Source organism: Diabrotica virgifera, chromosome 5 (assembly GCF_917563875.1).
Source record: "Diabrotica virgifera virgifera chromosome 5, PGI_DIABVI_V3a".
NCBI lineage: Eukaryota > Metazoa > Arthropoda > Insecta > Coleoptera > Chrysomelidae > Diabrotica > Diabrotica virgifera.
This window is the reverse complement of record NC_065447.1, coordinates 139,644,933-139,669,844: the sequence shown is the minus strand read 5'-3', so window position 1 is coordinate 139,669,844 and position 24,912 is coordinate 139,644,933. Positions and strand designations below refer to the sequence as shown.

General features: G+C 32.7%; 1 protein-coding gene across 1 annotated transcript in view; it reads right to left on the bottom strand.

The window, feature by feature from the left end:
* Positions 1-318: 318 nt before the first annotated feature.
* Positions 319-24,912, bottom strand: part of LOC114333173 (putative uncharacterized protein DDB_G0279653) — a 41,581-nt gene continuing 16,987 nt past the window's right edge. Inside the window, exons 2-6 of the mRNA XM_028283024.2 lie at positions 22,023-22,227; positions 17,816-17,904; positions 12,760-12,902; positions 7,035-7,369; positions 319-1,259 (exon numbers count right to left, since the gene is read on the bottom strand). Coding sequence (XP_028138825.1) covers positions 1,090-1,259; positions 7,035-7,369; positions 12,760-12,902; positions 17,816-17,904; positions 22,023-22,227 — 942 coding nt within the window. The 3' untranslated portion in view covers positions 319-1,089. The remainder of the gene's footprint in view (positions 1,260-7,034; positions 7,370-12,759; positions 12,903-17,815; positions 17,905-22,022; positions 22,228-24,912) is intronic.

Sequence of the window (24,912 nt, the reverse complement as noted above, 5' to 3'; positions counted from 1 at the left end):
TTCAGTCGCGGGCGACAAAAAAGTTTGATGGGCTTTACCCATCATGGACAGCCCAACCCGCTTTCTTTATGATAAAGTTAATATCTATCTATTTCTTCAATTTTGAGTTAAGCTATTAGATAAGTACCTTCTAATTAATATTGATAATAATAATATTTTATATCAATATACAATATGCCGTTAAAAACGTTTGAAAATTTTATGCTGAATACATGAAATGGTTTTCTAATTAGTATTTAAAATATAGTATCTGTTTTGTTTATATAGTACTAGTGAGCGTAGTGTGATTAAGGGGATTATTTTCTTTAATTTCTATCATTTCTTTATACAAAATATACTGTTTCAATCTCAGAGAATAAAATCAGACAAAAGTAATACAAAAATCACAGGGTTGCTCATATTTAACACATGTTTTCGCTAGGAGAACTCAAGATAAAAAATTCAGAGCAAATAAAACCACAATATGATCAAAAAACCAAGTCATTGATTTTCAAACTAAGTGTCATAAAAATTATACCTTTAAAAATATTTATAAACATTTATTTTCATATGATACATATTATAAACATTATGATTTTTCTGGTAATACGCAATAATTTTGGATCTGATATTGAAAAGTTTATTTGATCTATACTTTACTTCCCAGATGAAAAAAGTAAAGTTGTTCATGGCAAATTTTTAAACACTTATAAGATGATTTGAAGACAAAAATAAATTATGACTATTTTAACTTATGTATGATATAGGTCGTATATAAATATAAAAAAGTATTTATTATATATGTAACATTTTTTCCAGGTTTCCTTTATTGCATGATATGATATAAATAATATTATTGGTCTATTTTTACTGGGCTTTTGTACATAAGTTAGTTCATTAATAAGAAAACCAGTTTAGTTTTAGTTTAAAATCATTAATTAAAACTCCAGATTCTTATAAAACGGATGTAAATGCATTTATTTACTCATCTTTACTATTACCGTAACTTTTCACATCTGGGAAAAGTTTTCTAATCAACATTTATTTTTAAAATATTAAAAAATATGACAGCCTTTAAAAGCATCTATTAGATATCTAATAGTACTCTAATTACGTCTGTTTTCCATTTTTCTGCCCACCCCTGTATTTCCGATTTTCCCCATTATTGTAATGGTTGTTATTGGAGCCTCTTCTGCTTTGATAATGACCTTCATTACCTTGGAGGCTAGGAAGTCCTCCGCTCTGTTCTCCAGACATTGATCTATCGTGATTCCTGCCACCTACAATACAAATTAATTTATTTCTTTATGTATACCTATTTATTGAATAACATAAAATTATGCAAGAAATTTATGTAATATTGACAGTTTTGGATAAAAATATTTAACAATATTTGTGAAAGCAATTACATTTACTCCGGTAAATCGGGTAAATTGATATCATATAAACTTAATTAAACTACATCGACATCTAATAGACATACACATACATGCTGACTGCTAGAGTGTATACTAAACTTACGTGCATAGAAATCCGCCCACTTAAAAATTTGGTTATTTTTGATATATCATATTGCCTAAACCTGTCGGCTGATTTAAGTAATTTTTTTAATATGTTATAGCCTGATTCTTTAGCAATACTGCTGTAATAATATTATTGCTAAACAGGTAAATTTTCATTATTTACCGGGTGTACGAATCAAACTGTGCTTTTTTCTCAAAGTTCGCATCACTCTGTGGAATATTCTATCATTTATAAAATACTGAAATTAAAACCCAACTATAGCCACAGGTTTTCTTAACATGCTGTTTTTTGATTCATTCGTTTATGTTGGATAATAAAAAAGGTAGGTACTTTAACAAGTAAACATGTTCTTTATCAATATAGGGTGTTTCTAAATAAGTGCGACAACTTTTAAGGGGTAATTCTGCATGAAAAATAATGACAGTTGGCTTTATATACGTATGTCCGCAAATGTTTCGTTTCCGAGATACGGATGTTGAATTTTTTCTTGCAAACTGACGATTTATTTATTGCTCTAAAACCGATTGAGATATGCAAATGAAATTTGGTGGATTTCAAGAGGTAGTTATTGCACATTTTGTAACATAAAATTAAGAATTTTATAGTCACCATTGGCGTGCATACGGGTAATATAACCGGTCATATGACCCGTATGCGCGCCAATGGTGAATATAAAATTCTTAATTGTCTGTCAAAAAATGCGCAATAACAACTTCTTACAACCTACCAAATGTCATTTGCATGTCTCAACCGGTTTAAAACAATAAATAAATCGCCAGTTTGTAAGAAAAAATTCAACATACCGTATCTCGGAAACGAAATATTTGCGGACATACATTTACAAAACAAACTGTCATTATTTTTAATGCAGAATTACACCTAAAAGTTTGTCGCACTTATTTATAAACACCATGTATTGGTGAAGAACATGTCTAGTTGTTAAAGTACCTAACTTTTTTATTATCCAATATAAGCCAATGAATCAAAAAACAGAATGTTGAGAAAACCTGTGGTTTAAAGTTAGATTTTAATTTTAGTATTTTATAAATGATAGAATATTCCACAGCCACAGTGTGATGCGAATTTTGAGAAAAAAACACAGTTTGATTCGTACACGTGTATTATTACAGCGGTATTGCTAAAGAATCAGACTATAATATATTAAAAAATCGCTTAAATAGGCCAACAGGTTTAGGAAATACGACACATCAAAAACGACCAAATTTTTAAGTGGGCGGATTTCTATTCACGTAAGTTTATATTGAGGTTGAATGATTTTCCATATTGGTCCATGTTTTGGATAATTGTAATTCTTGTGGAATTTTATATTAATTACTACCAATAACGATTAAATACAATTTGAGTTAAACATACGTTTATTTTAACCTTTCGATTTCCAAAATTTTGAGAACCATTTCCGATGTGGATACCAAAACATAAAAATAAACGTACCTATTATTTATTAACTCAAATTTGTGAAGTAAAATTTACAAACTTTTTTTGTGTAACTTTGAAACGTGAATAATCTCTTCCAACATTAATTATTGTTGCCGTACATCCTCAAGGTATAGTTCTAATAAGGGGGTGTAAAGCTAGTTGTAACTATGAGCTAGTAATAGGTACTGGCGGTCAGAAAATCTTAGGATGTCCTGAATATATACAAAATGTAGAATATGCTATAGTACTTCCACTCTCACTTTTCCCATGCATGAAATTATTCACGAATTACTTTTTATACTAGGTCTCTTTTTTACTCATAGAAACCAGTATCGCAAAATTAAACCGCTTGTCCATAGAAAGCACAATAAGTTAAACAAGGATAACCAACATGGCATGTCGTTGATATAACTTTTCATTTTATTTTGTTTACTATGAATTTTGACGTTTATGATTTTAAGTGACAGTGTCATTAGCGCATGTGTTGGTTATTATTTGAATTTATTGTTTATTGGTTTTTCAAATTATTTATATTTTCGTCTTTAGATTTATGTTATTGTAATTTTTATTTTCAAACATAATTATTTTTAGAACGACTAATTACTGTACTCTCTTAATTTAAGTACTTCCGGTAAGTATGTATTTATTCTTTAAGGGGAACGGAGCAAAATGCAAAATTTTGACGCATGTCAAAATTTTCAATGTGTTTTAAATGTATTCATTTTTTTCGAATCCTGAGAAAACTAATAAGTATTTTTGAAAAATTTAAACGCAGAATGAAAGACTACTTTAGTACCGAGGGTCGAAAGTCCCTTAGAATAAATAAAAAGTTTCTTTTGAATGAAATATTTGCAATTAAAAATCACACTAAATTTCCTCTTTTATTTTTACCCTTGTAACTTATTAAAATAAACATTATATAAGTTTTTAGGGACTTTCGGCCCTCGCTAATAATGCAATCTTTCATTTTTCGTTTAAATTTTTCAAAAATATATATTAGTTTTTTCAGGATTCGAAAAAGATTGACATGCGTCAAAATTTTGCATTTTGCTCCGTTCCCCTTAAGGAAAAGTGACAAGTAATATTTATTATTTTGGCTATAGTTCTGTCGAATGGAAACTTATTTGTGTATTTTCAAGATTACTGTTTACCCTTTGTTTTTTTTGTATTTATTACCATTCTATATTTTTTATCTCTACACTAGTAATCCTCGGTATGATGTTCAAGCTGTTTAATGTTGTCGATCAATCTCCTCGATAGTGCAAAGAGATTACAGACTTCAATAAAATAACTTTGTAAAATACGTACAAGGTATAATAGCCATTTCCTAATTATTACCACTGACAGAAGGTATCATTGATACATACTACATATCGACGTACGTTTCAATTAATGTTTTGATTTAACTTGTTTGACGCACTTGAAAAATGAATACCTAGTGACGCATGGGAAAAGATAAAATGGAACAATTTTATAAGAGAATATCGAAAATCTAACGAATGCCAAACCAAACGGACCTCTACCCAGTACCTATCAAACTTTGTAAGAAACAACGTCATCGACCTGGTAGCCCTACAGAAGACACTGCGAAACGGAAGATTAACTATTGCGTGGATTAATTACAGTACAGACAATGATTGTTTTTCCAAAAATTTAATTCTGAAATTACGTACAAATATAAACTGCATTCGCAATTTAAATTAAAATGGTCGGTCGTGTTACCATTATACTGATTCTCTTAATTTATCTTTCTAATAGTTTATCCATTTTCATTACGGATTATTTTAATAGAAAATTAGGCAAGGATAGTTGACTTATTATCTGCATATCTTAAACTGCATATCGCACCTCCGCTCAAAGAGTGTCATAACTCAAAATTTTTTATTAAAATCGGTTTTATTGCACCAACAGTTTAATAAAACTATAAACTCCTATCTCACAAGTTGTCACGTCTATGGGTCAAGTATTTATCTTTAGATGACACTATAGTGTTATTATCGAAATATACGATTATCCAAAATCAACGACGCATATCGACTTGTGTAAAGCATTTGTCCATCTAAGATGTGTATAAAGCGTCGTTTGTCGAGTTAAGACAGTATATGTATGTGATTACTTTATTCAAAACAATCTGTGTATGTGCTCAAAAAAAGTGACAAATTTATCACTTATTTATCTTTCTTTTCGCAATATTTTGTATTTAAAGTTACATCATTAAAAAGTATAAGTCTGTTAACCAGATAATAATAATGATATTATATTCTGTACTGCAAGTGTCACTTTTGATAAATAATATTTCGTAAATTTTTCGGTATTTTATTTGTATAGTGTCGCAACCCAAAAAAATTGTTTTTGTTAAAATATTTTTAATATATTTAACAAGAATAAAAAACCGCTAAACGCCGTAAAAATGAGTGGCGCATACAATATTCCAGCTACAAAAGATCTGATATGAATATTACGTTGCGCGAAAGAGTATTTTCATTTTCATGCAAAATAAAATTCTAGTTTTATTTAAAAAGATTTTTCCATAACATTTGCTCAATTTGAAGTAAAACGCGCCACAAAAGAGTAATACAGTTTGAATTTTGAAGCTCTTTTGTGGCGCGTTTACTTCAAGTTTAGCAAATATTATGGAAAAATATTTTGAAATAAAACTAGAATTTTATTTTGCATCAAAATGAAAATACATTTTTGCGCCACCTAATGTTCATATCAGATCTTTTGTAGCTGGAATATTGTATGCGCAACTCATATTTACGGCGTTTAGCGGTTTTTTATTCTTGTATCAGGCGTTTTTCAAAGTTATTTGAATATAAGTTAAATGTATGAAGTTGAATGCAATGTATCTCGATTACACGTTAAGCTTTATAAATGGTCACCTTTGTCGCATTATCTCCCAAATGATCTAGTGTCCATCGAATGTACACTAGATTTCTTTTTTATTCCAAATAGATTGAAAAAAAATATTGGCATGGCCGGTAAATGAACTAGGATTGCCCGTTACCAGATCAAATTTAGCGTCGTAACCACTACAACTACATAAACCATTTCGGGAATAATGGTTAATTGGATTATACTTTTGTAGCTTGATAACTTCTAAACGGCTTAACCGATTTTGATCACTAAGCATGAGTTTAAAACGTATTGACAAGTAGTATTCTGATGCATCTAAGGTCAAGTATAACTGAAGGTATTACAGGAATTATTGAGCACATACATACATACATACATACATACATACATACATACATACATACATACATACATACATACATACATACATACATACATACATACATACATACATACATACATATCCAGAACCATTTTCCCTTTTTTAAATAGAAATTGAGTCATATTTCTGAGCTCGGTAACTTTTGAATGGTATAACCGATTTTCAAAATTAGACATTCGTTGGAAAGGTTGGAACAGTACTATCAGAAACAGCAAAGGTCGGACTTAAATTTTCGAAATTTTTGAGAGTTTTGGGGACGAGAACGAAAAACAGACCCTAAATAGGAAGGGCCGTAAAATCCACACCCTTGGACCAAAATTGATGGTTGAATATGGATGGGTCAGTCTTTTCTTGAACTTTAAGATGGAAGTTGGACCAATTTTCAATTCAGTCAGATTTAGAAAATCGAAATATTCGTGTATATTGTCGCGTGTAGGAGGGGTTGTGCGCCACTGGCGAGAACTGCCGTTCTCTGGTAATATGCTATTTTATAGAGCTTCAAGAACCATTGTAACTGACTAAAATAGTTATTATTGCAATGTTAATAGTTTTTGAATTAAACCCAAAAAATGTAGGACAAATTTAAACGTGCGTCGTTTTCTCGAAACTGCTTTTTAGACTTATAACACTCTTTGAGCGGTGGTGCGATATGTTATTTCTGCTGATAGTAGTACCGTCATTTTATCGTTTCGTGGCATTATGCATTATTAATTCACCGTATATATTAACCCCTAATACCCTTGCTTCATATTCCGCTTATTATTCTTCAATTTCTGATTATAAAAAGAGTTGTTGTCTCTACTATTATGTTTAAGGTAATCGGCCATCGGATCGATGATAATTATTTAATACTTACTTTGCCAATAACTCTGAGAATGCAAGGGAGGAAACCAATTTCCTCTGTAGTGTCCACTATTTCCCCTCTGCCGTCCTCCATTACCCCTCCCTGAATGCTGCCCATGGCCATTTCTGGGAGAAGTGTATCCATTTTCTGCACTTCTTTGTTGCGGATAAGAGCCATCACGCTGCTGGGAGCAATGTTCAGCATGTTCTCTTCTTAGATCAGAATTTTCTCTGCGCAGTCGTCGAATGATCGCTTCAGCGTCGTCCAATTTTCGAAGAAGTTCAGGGTCCGGTTGACCAGCTCGTTCGCGTTCTTTTTCTCTGTCTCGTTCGTAACGTTCTAATTTTCTACAAAAAATAGGCAATAATATTTTTACAATAATCCAAGGCTATTTCTAAAATTCAGTATTTGATTTGATTTTATAGTTTAAGTTTACAAATTAACAATAACAGTTAAAATATTAATAAAAAACAGCAAGATAACAATAGAGGAAATCAGTAGCGGATCCGGACATTTGCCTTAGGAGGGGAAATTTGCCTTAGGGGGGAACTTCCAATCAAATATCAACTACGAGACATAAAAAGATAAACCCAAACTACATAAAAGACATTAATGGATTATATGGATTAAGTTCCCTTAATTTTCCTAACTAGCGTGTTTATTGAGTTGAATTTATCTGTGTGTGATTTAAGTTTCATGTTAGCTAATATATTTTTATGTTTCAACACTTTTTTTCTTTAATTTTGGACCTTGTTAGGGCGAGGGAATTTCCCCTTTTTCTCTCTCGTAGATCCGCCACTTGAGGAAATAATCTAAAAGTACTATTAGCATCTATTAGGAATATTCAATTAAACAACCATTGATATAAGATAGTCATAATTGTCAAAAATCCCTATTTTGATGAATAAATTAAAATACATATGTGTAGGTATTAATATCTTCCTATAAATGAAGCGCTCATTGTATAAAAGGTATAAGTCCACAATACTTAGTTTTGAGAAAAACGAAAAAAACTATTTAGTTTAGAAACTTGATGACCTATCAAATTTTGTTCTACAGATGAAATGTAGAAGGAGACTAGTAGAGAGTGACATGTGATACAGCAAACTTGGCTTTGAAAACTATTAAGGCCAAAAAGTCGTTTTTAAAGGCTGGAACTTGTTTCCTTTATACAATTAATGAATAAAAGACAAAATAATGCTGCTTCTCTACAGTTAAATTATTAATTTATTTACAAAAAAAGGTTTATTATTACAAACAAGACCTAAAATACATCGTAAGACTAACTAACGTAAGCTAACCGAAGTAATAAAATAAACGACTCTGTAAACAAAATGACACAAACGATGGTGAAGCCACAAGAATTATTGTATAAAGGTAATCAGTCCCGGACTAGTTCCCTTTATACGCTCAACAAAAATTTTATCGTGCGATTTTAGCGTATGGTCAGAGACACAAATTTCCTTTATAGACTCATCGATCAGTCGACGTTGGTTTAACAAAATGTATATCTCACTTTAATTTCGTACGGAAGTGGACTTATTCCCTTTATACAATAAGCGATTCAAATATGATTCACTGAAATTTTTACTTCATATTAGAGACATTAATTTTATAAGGAAAAATTTAAAAATTATGACTGAGGTGGATCTAAACGACAATAGTGAGATCAATCAACACGCACAAGTTAGTGGCCTGGCAAATTAGAACCCGTCTAAGCAACATGAGAAACAATGCGAAAAGTTAAACTTGAACAATACTATTAGGATCAAAAGATTGTACTAATGCCCGATGGTCAAGCGGTCATCAAAGGACTGAAATTATTACATATAATCAGCTTCAGAATAATATGGAACTATTTGGGAAAATAAAATCAACTAAGCAAAGAAAATTCAGTTTTTCTTCTTGAAGTTTCATCTCCTATCGGAGGCTGGATATCATAATAGCTATGGTCATTTTGTTGGCTGCTACTCTGAATAGTTGTAATGAGAATGAACTACAGTTAAACCATTCTCTAAGGTTCCTCATCCAGGAGATGCTTCTTTCCTATGCTTCTTCTTCCTTGGATCCTTCCTTGCATAATAATTCTCAGCAACTTATATTTTCTCCTCTGGTTATGTGACCCAAATATTCCAGTTTTATTGTTTTTATACTGTTTATAATTTCTAATTCCTTATTTAAACGTCATAGTTGCTAAACGTAATTTATATTCAGTTACCTTTCTGTAAGTATTTGGATCAGACAAGATTTAAATATTGTATTAGTTTACGAAAATGAATTATGTACTTTATTAGGGATACTTACAGGCCATTATCGATTGGAAAAAAATCTGGAAATATTGAAGGTACTAGATAAAAATCTGAAAATATTGAAGTAACAGGAATACATCAGGTTCTGCGAATTAGAAGATGAAACCTCTAAGCATATACTCCCAAACTGCTACGCCTTAACCCAGTGATTCCCAACCGGGGGGCGATCGCCCCCCGGTGGGCGATTTGAGATTTTCAGGGGGGCAATAGAGCGAAGGGGGCTATATGGGGGGCGACAGAGAAATGGAGGCGATAAGGGGAGCGTTTAACTTCCGGGAAACGAAAAATGTGTAATTAAAAAAAAAATACAATCGATAATTTCGATCGGATATCCATCGGATAATAAAAAGTAAATATGTATACTAATGCTGGTAATAAAAATACAAACATCTCGTCTAGAAACAGAGGGCTATAAATCATAATACAATTTATTTCTATAGGTATAGCCGCCTCGAAAATCGGCTAGAAAATTTAAACCGATTATAACAAAATTTAGTTTGGCAACATTGTGTGAAGGGAACACTACAGGGGAAAAAGATAAATATGACCAAAGCGAAACCTAAATAAAGTCAGCAGAACACAGTTATTCGTATCCCATAATTAAGTGTAAATTAAATTCAAATTTAATGTTCCAAGAAAAAAATTATTGTTCTTTTCTTTTAAAAGTTATCGCATGTTCTGCTAACTTGATAATCAAGCTAGCAGAACAGTAGTTCAAAAACTGATAAATCATTTATAATTGAATGTCAAAGTATTCTCTAAATTAAATGCAAATTTAATGTTCTAAGAATAAATTTATTGCTATTCTTCTTTAAAAGTTATCGCATGTTCTGCTAACTTGATAATCAAGCTAACAGAACAGTAGTTCAAAAATTTGATAAATCATTTATAATTGAATGCCAAAGTATTCTCTGAATTAAATGAAAATTTAATGTTTCAAGAAAAAATTTATTACTCTTCTTCTTTAAAATTGATCGCATATTCTGCTAACTTGATAATTAAGCTAGCAGAACAGTAGTTCAAAAATTTGATAAATCATTTATAATTGAATGCCAAAGTATTCTCTGAATTAAATGAAAATTTAATGTTCCAAGAAAAAATGTATTGCTCTTCTTTAAAATTTATCGCATACTCTGCTAACTTGATAATTAAGCTAGCAGAACTGTAGTTCAAAAATTGATAAATCATTTATAATTGAATGCCAAAGTATTATCTGAATTAAATGCAAATTTAATGTTCCAAGAAAAAATTTATTGCTCTTCTTTTTTAAAAGTTATCGCATGTTCTGCTAGCTTGATTATCAAGTTAGCAGAACATGCGATAACTTTTAAAAGAAAAGAGCAATACATTTTTTCTTGGAACATTAAATTTGCATTTAATTTACACTTAATTATGTTATGGTATAAGAATAATTGTGTTCTGGTGACTTTGTTCTGCTAACTTGATGGACGTCAAAGCGAAGGGAATAGTAGGATCATTCCCAACTTGAAATCTTCGTGTGATGATTCTGAGGATCTTCAAATTGCCTTCACCGTCAAACATTGAAAGAAGATCTGCAGTCCCGATTTCAAGATTTAACTAGTCTAAAAGTGCCAACTTGGTTTATCAATCCTTTCAGCGCAGAAGTTTTAACGACATGTTCTTGTCTTCAAGAAAGCATGATTGATTTGAAGCATGATGTTGAAATTGAAAATCTGTTTCGGTAGTGTGGGGGCAGTGTGGGTATGAAAGATTTTGACCGCGGATAAAAGATGTTTATCATATCTTGTGGAATTCAATCAAATTACTATTAGAATTAGCATTCCCCACAATATATCTAGTGGAGAAAGATTTTAGTTCTGTGTGTATATTGGAAAACAAACAAAGAAATAGGCCCGACATAGAAAGAGCGGATTTGAGGCTGCTATTAACCAACATTGAGCCTGACATAAACAAATTATGTGAGAGACACCAGACCCAAGGAAGCCATTAACAATTCTTTTAAATATAACCATTTATCATTTTACGAAATGTAAAAATAAATAAAATTTTAGGGGGGGGGGGGGGCGATGGGCGATTGTAGTATTTACACTGCCTAACGGGGCGATCATGGGAAAAAGGTTGGGAACCACTGCTTAACCTGTGAGTAGTCGCGTCGTTAGAAGGAATCTTCTTTGACTTTCCTTAAGTTCTTGTTTATTTTAACGTTCGTTTCCGCATATATGTTGTCTTGTTTGAGCCGCCTTGTATCCATGACTTTATTGGAGCTAGGGATCTTTACCTTCTTTAGTCTCATTCTCATAGACAAAACAACAGGGTTGTGATCGGAGGATATGTCCGCTCCTGGATAAGTTTTAGATGATATTATAGAATTTCTATATCTTCTGTTGACGATAATATAATTTACTTGATTTCTGACTATTTTGTTGTTATTGTCAGCTGGTGATTTCCATGTATATAGTCTACGTTTAGGAAGTTTGAACAAGGTATTTGCAATTATGAGTTCCTCATTGATACAGAAATCAACAAACCTATCGCCACGTTCATTTCTTTCCCCGAGTCCATATCGCGCCACACAATTCTCCACTTCTCCTTGACCGACTTTAGCGTTCAAATCGCACATTATAATATTTATGTCGTGTCTTTTAGTTAGCTTTAAGACATTGCCAATTTGTTCATAGAAGGCATCTATGGTGTCTTCATCCTTGTCTGCAGTGGGTGCATATACTTGGATTATATTTATTTTACGATTTAAATGAGAGTTAAGAGAAAGCATTAATACTCGATCAGAGTAGGGAACAAAGTTACAAACAGCTTTCCGAAAATTGTTATCAACTATAATTCCAACTCCCTGTTTGTGATTGGGGTCGTTATTTCCGGAGTAATACAGTGTTCTGGTTCCATTTCTGGTGTTACATTTTCCTGATTCAGGCCATTGTATATCGCTAAGGCCCAGTATGTTAATCTTCATTCTGCACATTTCTGACACAGCGTTATCCCGTTTGCCTGATTGGTATAAACTTCTTACGTTCCATGTTCCAATTTTCAATGCTATAGAGTTATTCCTATTTGTTTGACAGGGATTTACCTTGATGACGACCTGAGAGGCCCTGTCGACTAAATCTGATTGTCCTCTCTTGCCGGATCTTGGATTCTGAGCTCCATGATCATTAAGTAAACTATCGATTAGTGGGTCCAGATGAATGTCTCTAGATATATTAAACTTCTTGGAAGGAAAAGGTTTCTTGGGAGGATGCATCATCTGCTTGAAATACTGTAAGACTATGAACGTTAGTATGCAAAAAAAGGGGATACAATAGATCTTTGCAGATAAAGCTCATTCCTTAGCTGTATATAACTACACAGCCCAGCCATTTTAAAGTCGCATTTTTTTGTTAAAAATGGATTTACTGCATTTAAAAGACTTAAAAATGCTTAAAAATACTTACTTTTTTTGTTCATCCACTATAGCCGACAAATATGCATTTCTGCTTTCGGTTTCTTGCGTTTGTAATTTTAATTCTGTTAGCTCTTTTTCCAAAATCTCTACTTGCAACGGAGTTGTGTTAAATGGTTTTGGACTTGCATATACCTGAAAATTTAATAATCTTAACATTAGAAGGTACATACTTTGAAAAAAAGGTTCGTTTATTTATAAATAAATATATACAGGGTGTTTCATTAATAATTGTCCATATAGTAACTGGAGAAACCTTAGCACAAAATACGAAGATTTAACCTAAAACACAAATAAATTGTGGTTCCTTACTGAGTTACAGGGTGTTTAACCTAAAAATTTAAAAACTATTTTTGCCCAGCATTTTAAAACTATTCTACGAATCTTTTTCATACTTGACAGAAAGTGCGACTACTATACACCCTACCTACTAAATTGTGATAAACAAACGTTTCTAGTTACTACGAGAGGCGTACGACAGGGGATAGTAAATGGTTGACCTTTCTCAAATTTTACGCCACTGGAGAAATTACTATTTTAGTGGCATTTTTAGATTCCTTAATACTTTCTACGTAAATAATATGCTCCTCATTGGTAACGATAAAGTCATTAGTTTTCGAGATATTTGAAGTTAAATATGAAACGACACAGTTATTTTGATTAATTTATGGTATGATTCATATGATTAAAATTTAAAATTATTTGTACCCAGTACTTAAAGCTATTTGGCGATTCCTTATCATACTTGGTAGAAAGTGTAGGTACTGTACACCCTACTAAATTAAGATAAATAAACGTTTCTAGCTACTACCAGAGGCGTACGGCAGGGGATAGTGGCAGGTTGACCCTTCCCAAATTCTACGCCACTGACGAAATTGCTATTTTAGTGTAATTTTTTTATTTTAAATACTTTTTATGTAAATAATATTCTCTTCATTCGTAACGATAAAATGATTAGTTTTCGAGATATTTGAAATTAAAAAAGAAGCGACACAATACATTTAATCAAAATAACCGTGTCGTTTCATTTTTAATTCCAAAGATCTCGAAAACTAGAGATTTTATCGTTACGAATGAAGATTATAATATTTTCATAGAAAGTATTGGAGAATCCAAAAATTGAACTAAAATAGCAATTCCGCCAGTGGCGTAGAATTTGGAAAGGGTCAATAATTCACTTTCCCCCGTCGTACGCCTCTGGTAGTAGCTAAAAACGTTTGTTTATCATTATTTAGTAGGATGTCTAGTAGTCGCACTTTCTGCCAAGTATGTAAAGGATACGTCGAACAGTTTTAAAATGCTGAGCAAAAATAGTTTTTAAATTTTTAGATAAAACACCCTGTAACTCAGTAAGGAACCACATTTTATTTAAGTGTTTTAGGTTAAATCTTCGTATTTTGTGCTAAGGTTTCTCCAGTTACTATATGGACAATTATTAATGAAACACCCTGTATAATAAATATAATAATAAAAAAGGAAATCTTAATATATAAAAATCAATTGCTGTTCGTTAGTCTCGCTAAAACTCACGAATGGCTGGACCGATTTGGCTAATTTTGATGTTGAATTATTTGTGAAAGTTCAGGGAAAGTTTATACGGTTTTATATATAATATAATATAATATATAATATAATAGTCATTTTAGTAGCCAACAAAATATTTACAGCTACATATACAGAGTGTGTCAGCCAAATGGAATAAATTAGGGAGTATTAGAAAAAACGGTCGAAGGTGTCGATTAGTATTTATAGTTGCGCTTTTTTTCATAAAAACTTTTTATACGGGGTGTATCAGATAACGGTGGCCAATACCAACTTGCTTATTTTAAATAGTACACCCTGTATATTCATTAATTTTTAGATTCCTCAGATCATTTTAGACATATTTTGAATACAATATCCTATACCTATCTTTGACTGTTTCGGAAATATTAAGTAAAATGCAAAAATTCACATTTAGAAAAGAAAACTATTTATTTGTCAAAAGTCGCTACAACATATTCAAAAACTTCTAAATAATACAAGTCTAAACAATAATGTCAATGTAGGAGATGTTCAAAATGCTCCCCACGAACGTCTTGGCAACACCCTAACCGTGAATAGAAATTTCTTCTAATGTTACTCAACATCTCAGGTGTGATCGATCTAATCGCAAGCGTTATTCGTCTTCGTAAGTCAGCTAAGTCAGTGGGTTTAGTTTAGTATACAATACTTTTCACATATCCCCATAAGAAAAAATCTAACGGCGTCAAATCGGAGGATTGTGGTGGCCATTCCATCGATCCTCTCCTCCCTATCCACCGATTTGGAAATATTGGCAACACCCTAACCGTGAATAGAAATTTCTTCTAATGTTACTCAACATCTCAGGTGTGATCGATCTAATCGCAAGCGTTATTCGTCTTCGTAAGTCAGCTAAGTCAGTGGGTTTAGTTTAGTATACAATACTTTTCACATATCCCCATAAGAAAAAATCTAACGGCGTCAAATCGGAGGATTGTGGTGGCCATTCCATCGATCCTCTCCTCCCTATCCACCGATTTGGAAATATTTGGTTGAGGTACTGCCGGACATGGATGTGGTAGTGGGGTGGTGCTCCATCTTGTTGAAACCATATCATATTCACTGGAACTTGTGGGTTTCCTGGATCAGGATACAAGTTAGCCAACGTTGGCACTACATTATTTTGGAGCAATGCTAAATAATTGTCGCCATTCAAATTGCCATCTATGAAAAAGGGACCTATGATCTGATCTCCAATAATTCCTGCCCACACGTTAACCTTCTCAGGGTATTGAGTATTGCCTTCTGTCATTCAGTGAGGATTTTCCCTGGACCAATAGTGGCAATTTTGCCGACTAGTATGACCGTGAAGAGTAAAGGTGCACTCATCAGAAAACAAAACATGCTCTAATTGGATCACATTGCTGTCTAACATTGCCATCATTTGTTCACAAAAATACGTTCTCCTATTAAAATCGTCTTCCATGAGCTCCTGAGTGTGTATAATTTTATAGGGATGCAGTTTGTTTTCTTTTAATATTCGACTAACCGATGAATAGCTAATATCGAGTACTGGGGCTTGTCGAACAGATGTATGTGGGTGTTCCTCAAACTCAAGCATAACATCCAATTTGGTATCCGGTATCCTCACTTATTGCATTGGCAGCGTTTTTTTTTAACTTCCTGACATGGCCCAGCTCGTGGAATTGCTTCTCTATTTTACTAATTGTCCCTTGAGATATGGGCGGCAAATCAGGGAATGCTTCGTGAAATAAGCGAGCTACTTCCATTTGCGTCCGTGTCTTATCTCCATAGCCAATCATCTGTATAATTGTAATTTTGTGCATTTCTGTTAAATGAACCATTTTTCTGGCTTGCGGTTAATGAAATTCAAACGACTATAGCACTGACAACTACTTCTCCCATGGAACAATAAAACATTAGCGTTTTAAACCAAAGTAAACAATTTTTTTGTTTTTTTACATGTCAATAAAAAGGAATGCTTAAATAGTTTTTGCTTACTTTATCATTACCAAGACCTAAATGGGTAAGAAGTATTAAGACAGTGGTAGCGACTTTCGACAAATAAATAATTTTGTTTTCTAAATGTTAATTTTTGCATTTTTCTTAATATTTCTGAAACAGTCAAAGATAGGACATTGTACTCAAAATATGTCTAAAATGATCTGAGAAAAATGTAAAAATTAATTAATATACAGAGTGTTCTATTTAAAATAAGCAAGTTGGTATTGGCGACCGTTACCTGATACACCCCGTATAAATAGTTTTTATGGAAAAAAGCGCAACTATAAATACTAATCGACGTGTTCGACCGTTTTTTCGAATACTCCCTCATTTATTTATTAGCTAATTTATTCCATTTGGCTGACACACTCTGTATGTATAAAATGCTCTGGTCACAGTGTTAGTTGCCATATTCATCCGAAACGGTTTGACCGATGTTTATGAAATTTTACAAGAAGTGTGTTGGGACGACCTAGGATTAGGTTGTTATCTCTTTTTCATACCCGTACGTCATAAGGGGGTTTGTTCATAATACCGTAACTCTCACAATAATGACTTGTAAAATACGAAATTAAGCAGGTATACTCTCAGCTGAATTCTGAACAGAGCTGTACTTAAATTTTGTCTCTAGCGCAATCGGTTTCCGAAATAACGAACCGTAAGTCTTAGAAAAATTCTGAGCACACGAGAAGAACGAGTGGTAAATTTCATAGAAGAAAAGTGTAACAGTTTAACTTTGGGACTTGAATTGGGCAAAATATGAATTTTCTAATTTTTCGAAATTTTCAAAAAATGTCTCTAAACGGAAATTTTCTGACGAACCGCAAACAGGAAAAAATTTCTGAACGCAATAAAAAACAAGCAGCAAGTTATAAAATTTTATTTAATTTTTATTACTATTGTTTAATTTTATTTAATTAAACCAAAAAATTTAATAATTTCAGATATATTAATAAACAACTTTAAGATTGTAACTGTTACACTACAAACTTTATTTTGTTACTTCTAAGTAAACTCTCAAACATCATGTGTAATTAATTGAAAATAATAATAAAACCTCATTCATATCGAGCATTTGTTTATTAATTACGAATTCTTTTTGTATATTTTAACTGTATTGTATACAAAAGTTTATCTTTTTTTATCTATTTAGGCAGTACGAAGTCTGCCGGGTCAGCTAGTAGATAATAATAAAGAAAAAGAAGTGTCTAAAAAAATTTACCTATATCAAATGTAAGAAAACAATGTTATTTGTAGTACGAAGGCAGTACGAAGTCGGCCGGGTCAGCTAGTAGCTGTTAAAAAACAAACAAAAGTGTCTAAAAAAATGATATCAAAAAATTTAAATCGCAACAAAATAGAAAAAAAAAACAAAAAAAAATAATATTTAGATCTAAGAAAACAATGTTATTTGTTATGTTATTGTTATTTGTTATTTGCAATAGAAGGTAAACTAGCCACAAACAGTCTGACTAATTAGCTATACCAAAGATATTACAATAATTCTCAAAACCAATTACCTTATGTTTAGTATCATCTTCGGGTGATGAGGGTGAGCTAGGTGATGAAAAACCAGTTCCTTTCACAAATACTAACTGGAATTGTAATTCTAAAAAAAAACAAATTTTGTTATAATTTTAGTATAGTGAACATTTCCAAAATTTCGTTTTCTTTGTATTGGTAGGGGAGCAAAGTATGCTAAATTTGCAGTCACTCGAGCGCTTTGGAGATCTATTGGGTTGTGAAGAGTAGGTTCTAAAACCAAAAAAAGTTAAGTAACATTTTCCATTTAAGTGGGCGCTTGCCATTTTTTAATTTAATTTTCCATTTCCAACAATCGCTTTTTCCGATTATAACGCCATCTATGCATAATTCGAAAAAATGTTTCGAATAAAAGTTAGTTATTTTTTCGTAAGGAATCCAAATCTGCAATAAAAAATGGGGGCTCCTATTTAAGGTTTTAAAGTAACCCCCCACCCCACCTCCATGGGGGGTTGTGTTTGGTGCCATTCGATAGATTTTTTAAAAATATTAAATAAGCGTATTTTACAGTTTTTCGATCTGATGTTCATTTCGCGAAATATCGCGGGATTCGTATTTAAAATATTAAATTTACCTCCTACCCCTCTGCGTGGGAAGTGGCGTTTGGTATCATTCGATAGATTTTTAAAAAATATTGAGCACATATTTTTTAGTTTCTCGATCTGTCATTCATTTCGCGAAATATTCGCTTTTTTCTGGTGAAACTTTGGGACTCACCCATATCCTTACGCCCGGCTCAAATCGTCAGATTTTTGAAATATACACTCTTTTGCATGTACTTAATTTACCTTATCTTAATCTGACAATTTCGAGTTTTTTTAAGGATAGGTTTATTTTTTCGGGCACCCCTTAATGTACTCCCCTGTGTTAAGAGCCAATATATGGTAGAGGTACATCTCCAGGGTACCAGGTTTCTCCCCATATGATAATCTGACGCGCTCGAGTAACTGCAAAAATTCCCGCTTGAGCTCCCCTACAATAGAAACATATTTGTAAGCGACTTAGTAAACACTTGAATTATTCTTTGTAAATTTTATGCTGTTTGGTCCCTCTTTTTATATTTAGAAAAAAAATTTTGAACACAAAATTGAAACTAACTGTTAATCAATGTTAGATACTGTTTGTATCTAAATAATGTTTGATGTATAGTCAGAGTTTTCATCTGGAATTCAGCGTGACAAAAGTAAGACATGAAAAATTAATCCAAATTCTAAAGACAAAAAACATGAACAAATGGGACTTACTAATAATAACAAACCTTTAATTGAATCAAAGAGAACAAATTGTAATAGTTAACGAACCCAGTTCAGAAATTGACATCAGGAGAGGTTTTAGGCAGGGATGTATTATGTCCCCATTACTATTTAATCTATATAGTAAAGCCATTTTTGAAGAAGTATTACTATCACAAAGTGATGGAATAATAATCAACGGATGATCTATTAACAACACACGATAATATGCAGATGACCGTAATTATGGCAAGCTCACCTGAACAACTCCAAGTAATACTAAACATAACAAACAGTTCCTGTGAGGAATATGGACTGAAAATTAATATAAAAAAGATCAAATACATGATAATAACTAAGAAAACAAACATACAAACAAGCATACATTTGGGAAATGTACTGATAGAAAGGGTTGTTAAATACAAATACCTAGGAACCTGGATTTCAGACAATAATGATCAAACAACAGAAATAAGGGCCAGGATAGAAATAGCAAGAAATGCGTTTGTAAAAAATGAAAACAATTCTATGCATCGAAGACCTTAGATTAGAACTGAGAGTAAGATCTTTGAGATGCTACGTGTTCTCGATACTGCAATATGGACTTTAAAGCTGGATATTGAAACAATAACACATAATAAGCTACAGTCATTTGAAATGTGGCGTTACAGAAGGATGCTTAGAATAACATGGACACAGAAGAAAACGAATATTAAAATATTGCGAGAAATGGACAAAAAATTCGAAATAATAAACACAATAAAAATAAGAAAATTACAATATCTGGGATGCGTAATGAGGGGACAGAGATATGAAATGCTAAGACTGATAATACAGGGAAAGATAAGAGGCGGAAGGAGTATAGGAAGGAGAGTATCATGGTGGAAGAATTTAAGAGACTGGTTTAAATGCAGTTATATATAACTCTTCAGACCTGTGGTAGATAGAGTAAAGATAGTGATAGTAATGATGATATCCAATCTCCGATTGGGAGTCGGCCCTTACCCTCCGCTACTCGCAAACGGTATGTCAAACCGGTCTTATAGACACTTTCAGTAACTTTGATTGTAGTAGGGATTTGGAATTAGGAATAAGTAATATTAATATTGACTAATTGTACACAATTTTGCAAAAAAAATTAAATCATTATTTACTGACCCATATTTTTGGACCCGGTGTTCTGGACCGTGCTCGAGTATTCGATCACAAAAAATTGGCAGTAACAGAAGGTTAAAGAAGAAGAAGTGCAACTGTATTTTAAATAAAATTGGTGTTCCGCATTTAAAAAGTTTTGTACAGTGCACTGAAATAAGTGTTACCCCCCTAACTAATTTATTTATTTTTAACACCTAAGCGAAACGCTCGCTTTAAAATAATCATAGTATATTATAGCATCAACGTTTCGAACTTTACGCGATCCCTCTTCAGGTGACAGGAACAATTTTGATTTTTATAAATAGGAACGTACATTATGTGACATCTCATTTAAAAGCTTTTAAAATACTGATTACAAAAATGTATAATACTTTAATCCTTTTTGAGAGCGTAGGCGTAAAATTTCGGTTGAATTATTTTTAAATGTATTTATTTTTTTCGAATCTTGAGAAAACAATAAGTATTTTTGAATAATTTAAACGCAGAATGAAATATTACAGTATTATCGAGGGAGGAAAGTTCCTGAGAACTTCTATAATGATTATTTTAATAAGTCACAGGGGTGAAAAAAGAGAAAATTTATTTAGTCTGATTTTTAATTTCAAATATATCATTCAAAAGAAACTTTTTCTTTATTCTAAGGGACTTTCAGCCCTCGGTAATAATGTAATCTTTCATTCTGCGTTTAAATTTTTCAAAAATACTTATTAGTTTTCTCAGGATTCGAAAAATAATTCGACCGAAATTTTGCGCCTACGCTCTCAAAATGGATTAAAGTATTATACATTTTTGTAATAAGTATTTCAAAATCTTTTAAATGAGGTGTTACATGATGTACTTTGCCATTTAAAAAAATCAAAGTTGTGCCTGGCACCTTAAGAGGGATTGCGTAAAGTTCGAAACGTTGATGCTATAATATACTATGGTTATTTTAAAAATCGACCTGTCCGAGCGTTTTGCTTATGTACTAAAAATAAATAAGTTAATCAGGGAGGTAACACTTATTCAAGCGCAATGTATTTAAAGAAAACATCTTCGTTACACATTTTATTTAATAATTGTGAACTTATTTAAGGCTCAGTTACACGACGCTAGTAACTCGAACGAGTTACTGGGGCGAGTACTGGAGGTGAGTATTTCACAGCGATAGTGGCGTCTCCACGTTGAAATTATTATTTAATGCGTAGACGTTAGTCAGTTTAGCGGCAATTTTCAGTATTCGAGTTTTTTCGGTTATTTTCTTGCAAAGATGAGCACTGGTACCAGCTACTAGAAGAAGCGTGTAACCGGTCTCTACGGTGCTAGTGCGTCATACAGTCGAGTATATCGTGGAAGAAATATTGGTGGTGGAACTTGCTCGTTCCAGAAAATAGGATTGTTTTCTATTTACTCGACTGGCATGAACACTCGCAGCGAGTACTCTACTGGAATATAAAACACCAATTTACACAAGGAGATTAGTAAAAGTTAGTACTCGGTTTTAGTGACTCGTACGAGTTACTAGGGGGATAGGGGCGTCTACACGCTTTTTAATGTGTAGACGTGCCACTAGGCGCGTCATATTGTAAAGATGAGTACTGGTACCAGCACCAGCTACTAAAAGCGTGTAAGGTGTAACCAGTCTTTACGGTGTTAGTGCGTCATACACTCGAGTATTGTGTGGGAGAAGTATTGGTGCGGGAACCTACTCGTTTCAGGAGAGTATCAAACGTCAGTACTCGGTTTTAATGACTTGTACGAGTTACTAGCGTTGTGTAACTGAGCCTTTAGATACAGATTATTATACCTTATACCTCACCTCTGTTTCTAGTCTTCAAATTTTCAATTTCGTTGTGTAGACCTGTAAGCATGAGCTGATGTTGTTCTTGTAGAAATTTAATATTTTGTTCTAATTGAGCTATCCTGGCCTGTTCAGGACCTCTGGATCCGTCGGCAGGTCGTGTTGGAATTTCAGTTCGAGTTACAACTATATCGCTATTAACATTTCCCGACTTTTTATTTACCTGGAAATGATAAAGAAAGAAATATAACTCAGTTTACAAGAAAGTGTTTTTGGTTTTTATGGTATAAAGTGATAATTTAGAAACGAAAATCATGATATCAAAATACATAGACGTTGCAAGTGATTTCAAAGAAGACAGTCAGTTACGAAACTAGCGAGTTAAAGAATACTTCAGCATGCAGATCGTTACGAAAACCAAACGGACGTCAGGAAAGAGCTAATTGGAATGACAACAGCCATCTTCATTTCTATATTTATCTTTAAGGTATATGCTCTTAAGTTAAATACTTGTTTGTTTAAACCTAAAACCTAATTCTACTGGATTTAGAAATATAATACGAGTAGAAATGTATCACATGAGACTATAGTGAAAAGTATCACTCTATATAGCTGTGAGGTATGGCCACTGAAGGAAAGAACGCTAGCAACACTGATAGCAACGGAAATTGATTTTTGAAGAAGAGCTGCAGAAGGATCTAGAAGAGAAAGGATTACCAACGAACGCATTAGACAAATAATGGGAATCAAACGAACAATCATTGATGACCTATCGACAAAACAACTTATCTGTTTCGGACATCCACAAAGAATGGATGAACCACGAATACCAAAGAAAATACTAAAATGACAACCAAAAGGAAAGAGAAAACGAGGTAGACCAAGAAAAATTTGGAGCGAAGGAATAGACAAAGAGCTGTGAGAAAGAAACATAGAAGAGGATAGGTATATGAACGTTATAAACCGACATGTAGTAGGTAGTAGTAGAAATGTATCACAGTGTCCGTAGAGTATGGAATAAATTCATTAGTTCCTAAAGTATAAATACGTTGAAGAAAAGATAAAACAAGTAGATGTCTAATTTTAATTATTTATAATTTACAAAAAAAATGAATATACATGTTTATACACAGTTAATTACTCAAGTGTTATGTTTATATGGGATTGAGTCACAATTATTGGTGTAATAAAATTACATTTTTAATTAATTAATGACTCTAAGGGATTATCAACATCATCCAGTGATGAAGATAAATTAGAAGCATTTCACAAAGATCTTACTGATGCTCTAGATCTTGTCAAAGCAGCAGAAAATAGCATAGTCCTCGGAGATTTTAACGCTAAAGTCGGCAAAGGACGCTGTTTGAACATTGTGGGGGATTATGGCTTGGGAAACAGAAACGAACGTGGAGATCGACTTGTCCAGTTCTGTCAAGAACACGATTTTATTATATCGAATACTCACTTTAAACTACCACCTAGAAGACTCTACACCTGGAAGTCAAATGCAGAATCAGAGGACAAAATTATTAGGAACCAAATCGACTTCATTCTAATAAAAAATCAATTTAGAAACTGCATCAAATCAGTTAAAACTTATCCAGGTGCTGACATTGAATGTGATCACAATCCTATAGTAGCTGTAACCCAATTAAAATTAAAAAAGGTGATCAAAAAGAAGTCTCGCAAAAATATTGATACAGCCCAAGTACAAGACGAGAAAGTTAAGGAATCAGTTCAAAGAACAACTGAACGAAAATTTAATTTGGGAAAATATCGGTTAGAAGGTCGATGAGGGTTTAAATAAAATCGTAACAACAGTATGTAAAAGAAATCTGTGTGAGAAATTTACAAGGCAGGTCAAAGCTAAAAAGCAGGCTTGTATGACAGAAGACATATTGCATTTGATGGAACAACGTTGACTATCGAAAAACAACGAAACACTTTATAACAGCATAGAAAAAGAAATTCGACGTAAAATACGAGAAGCAAAGAGTCAACATCTAGCCAAACAGTGTCATGACTTTGAAGAACTTGAAAACAGATACGACACGTTTAACATGTATAAAAAAGTGAAAGAAGCGGCTGGTATCTTCAATAAGAAACAAATTGCATTGCTACAAGTTGAACATGGTAAAGTAATATTTGAAGTAGAGGACAAACTTAAAGAATGGGAAAATTACGTTACGAACCTATTCGAAGACGATGAGAGTAGTTCACCTCCCGATATTACTAACTGGGACGGACCCGTAATAACACGCTCCGATGTGATAAAAGCCATAAAATCATCACAAGATGGCAGAGCGATTGGTCCTGATGAAATTGCAACTGAAATATACAAGCTTATAAATAATGATAGCAATGTTTTAGATGCTATAATTCGTTTTTCAATACCATTTATACCAGCGGACAACTACCTAATGGTTGGTCTAATTCACTGTTTATAGCTCTACCTAAAAAGACAACAGCAAAAACCTGTGCTGATTATAGAACCAACAGTTTCGTAAACCATTTATTAAAAATTTTTCTGAAGGTAATACATGGTCGTATCTACAATAAATGCGAGGAATACCTGGATGACACACAGTTTGGTTTCCGTAACGGGTTTGGAACGAGAGAGGCATTGTTTGGAATGAACGTACTTGCTCAAAGATGTCGAGATATATATTATCTGTAGACATATATTGTTGTTTTATTGACTTCCAAAAGGCATTTGATCGTGTTAAGCACTCTATATTGATCGAAGCTCTAAAAGACATTGGCTTGGACGGCAGATATGTTCGAATAATTGCAAATTTATATTGGAATCAAACAAAATCAGTTTTAGTAGATGGTGTGGCCTCTTGTCACTCCTGATTTTCAACGTTTACTCCGAAAAAATTTTCAGAAAAGCCCTTTCTGAATAACA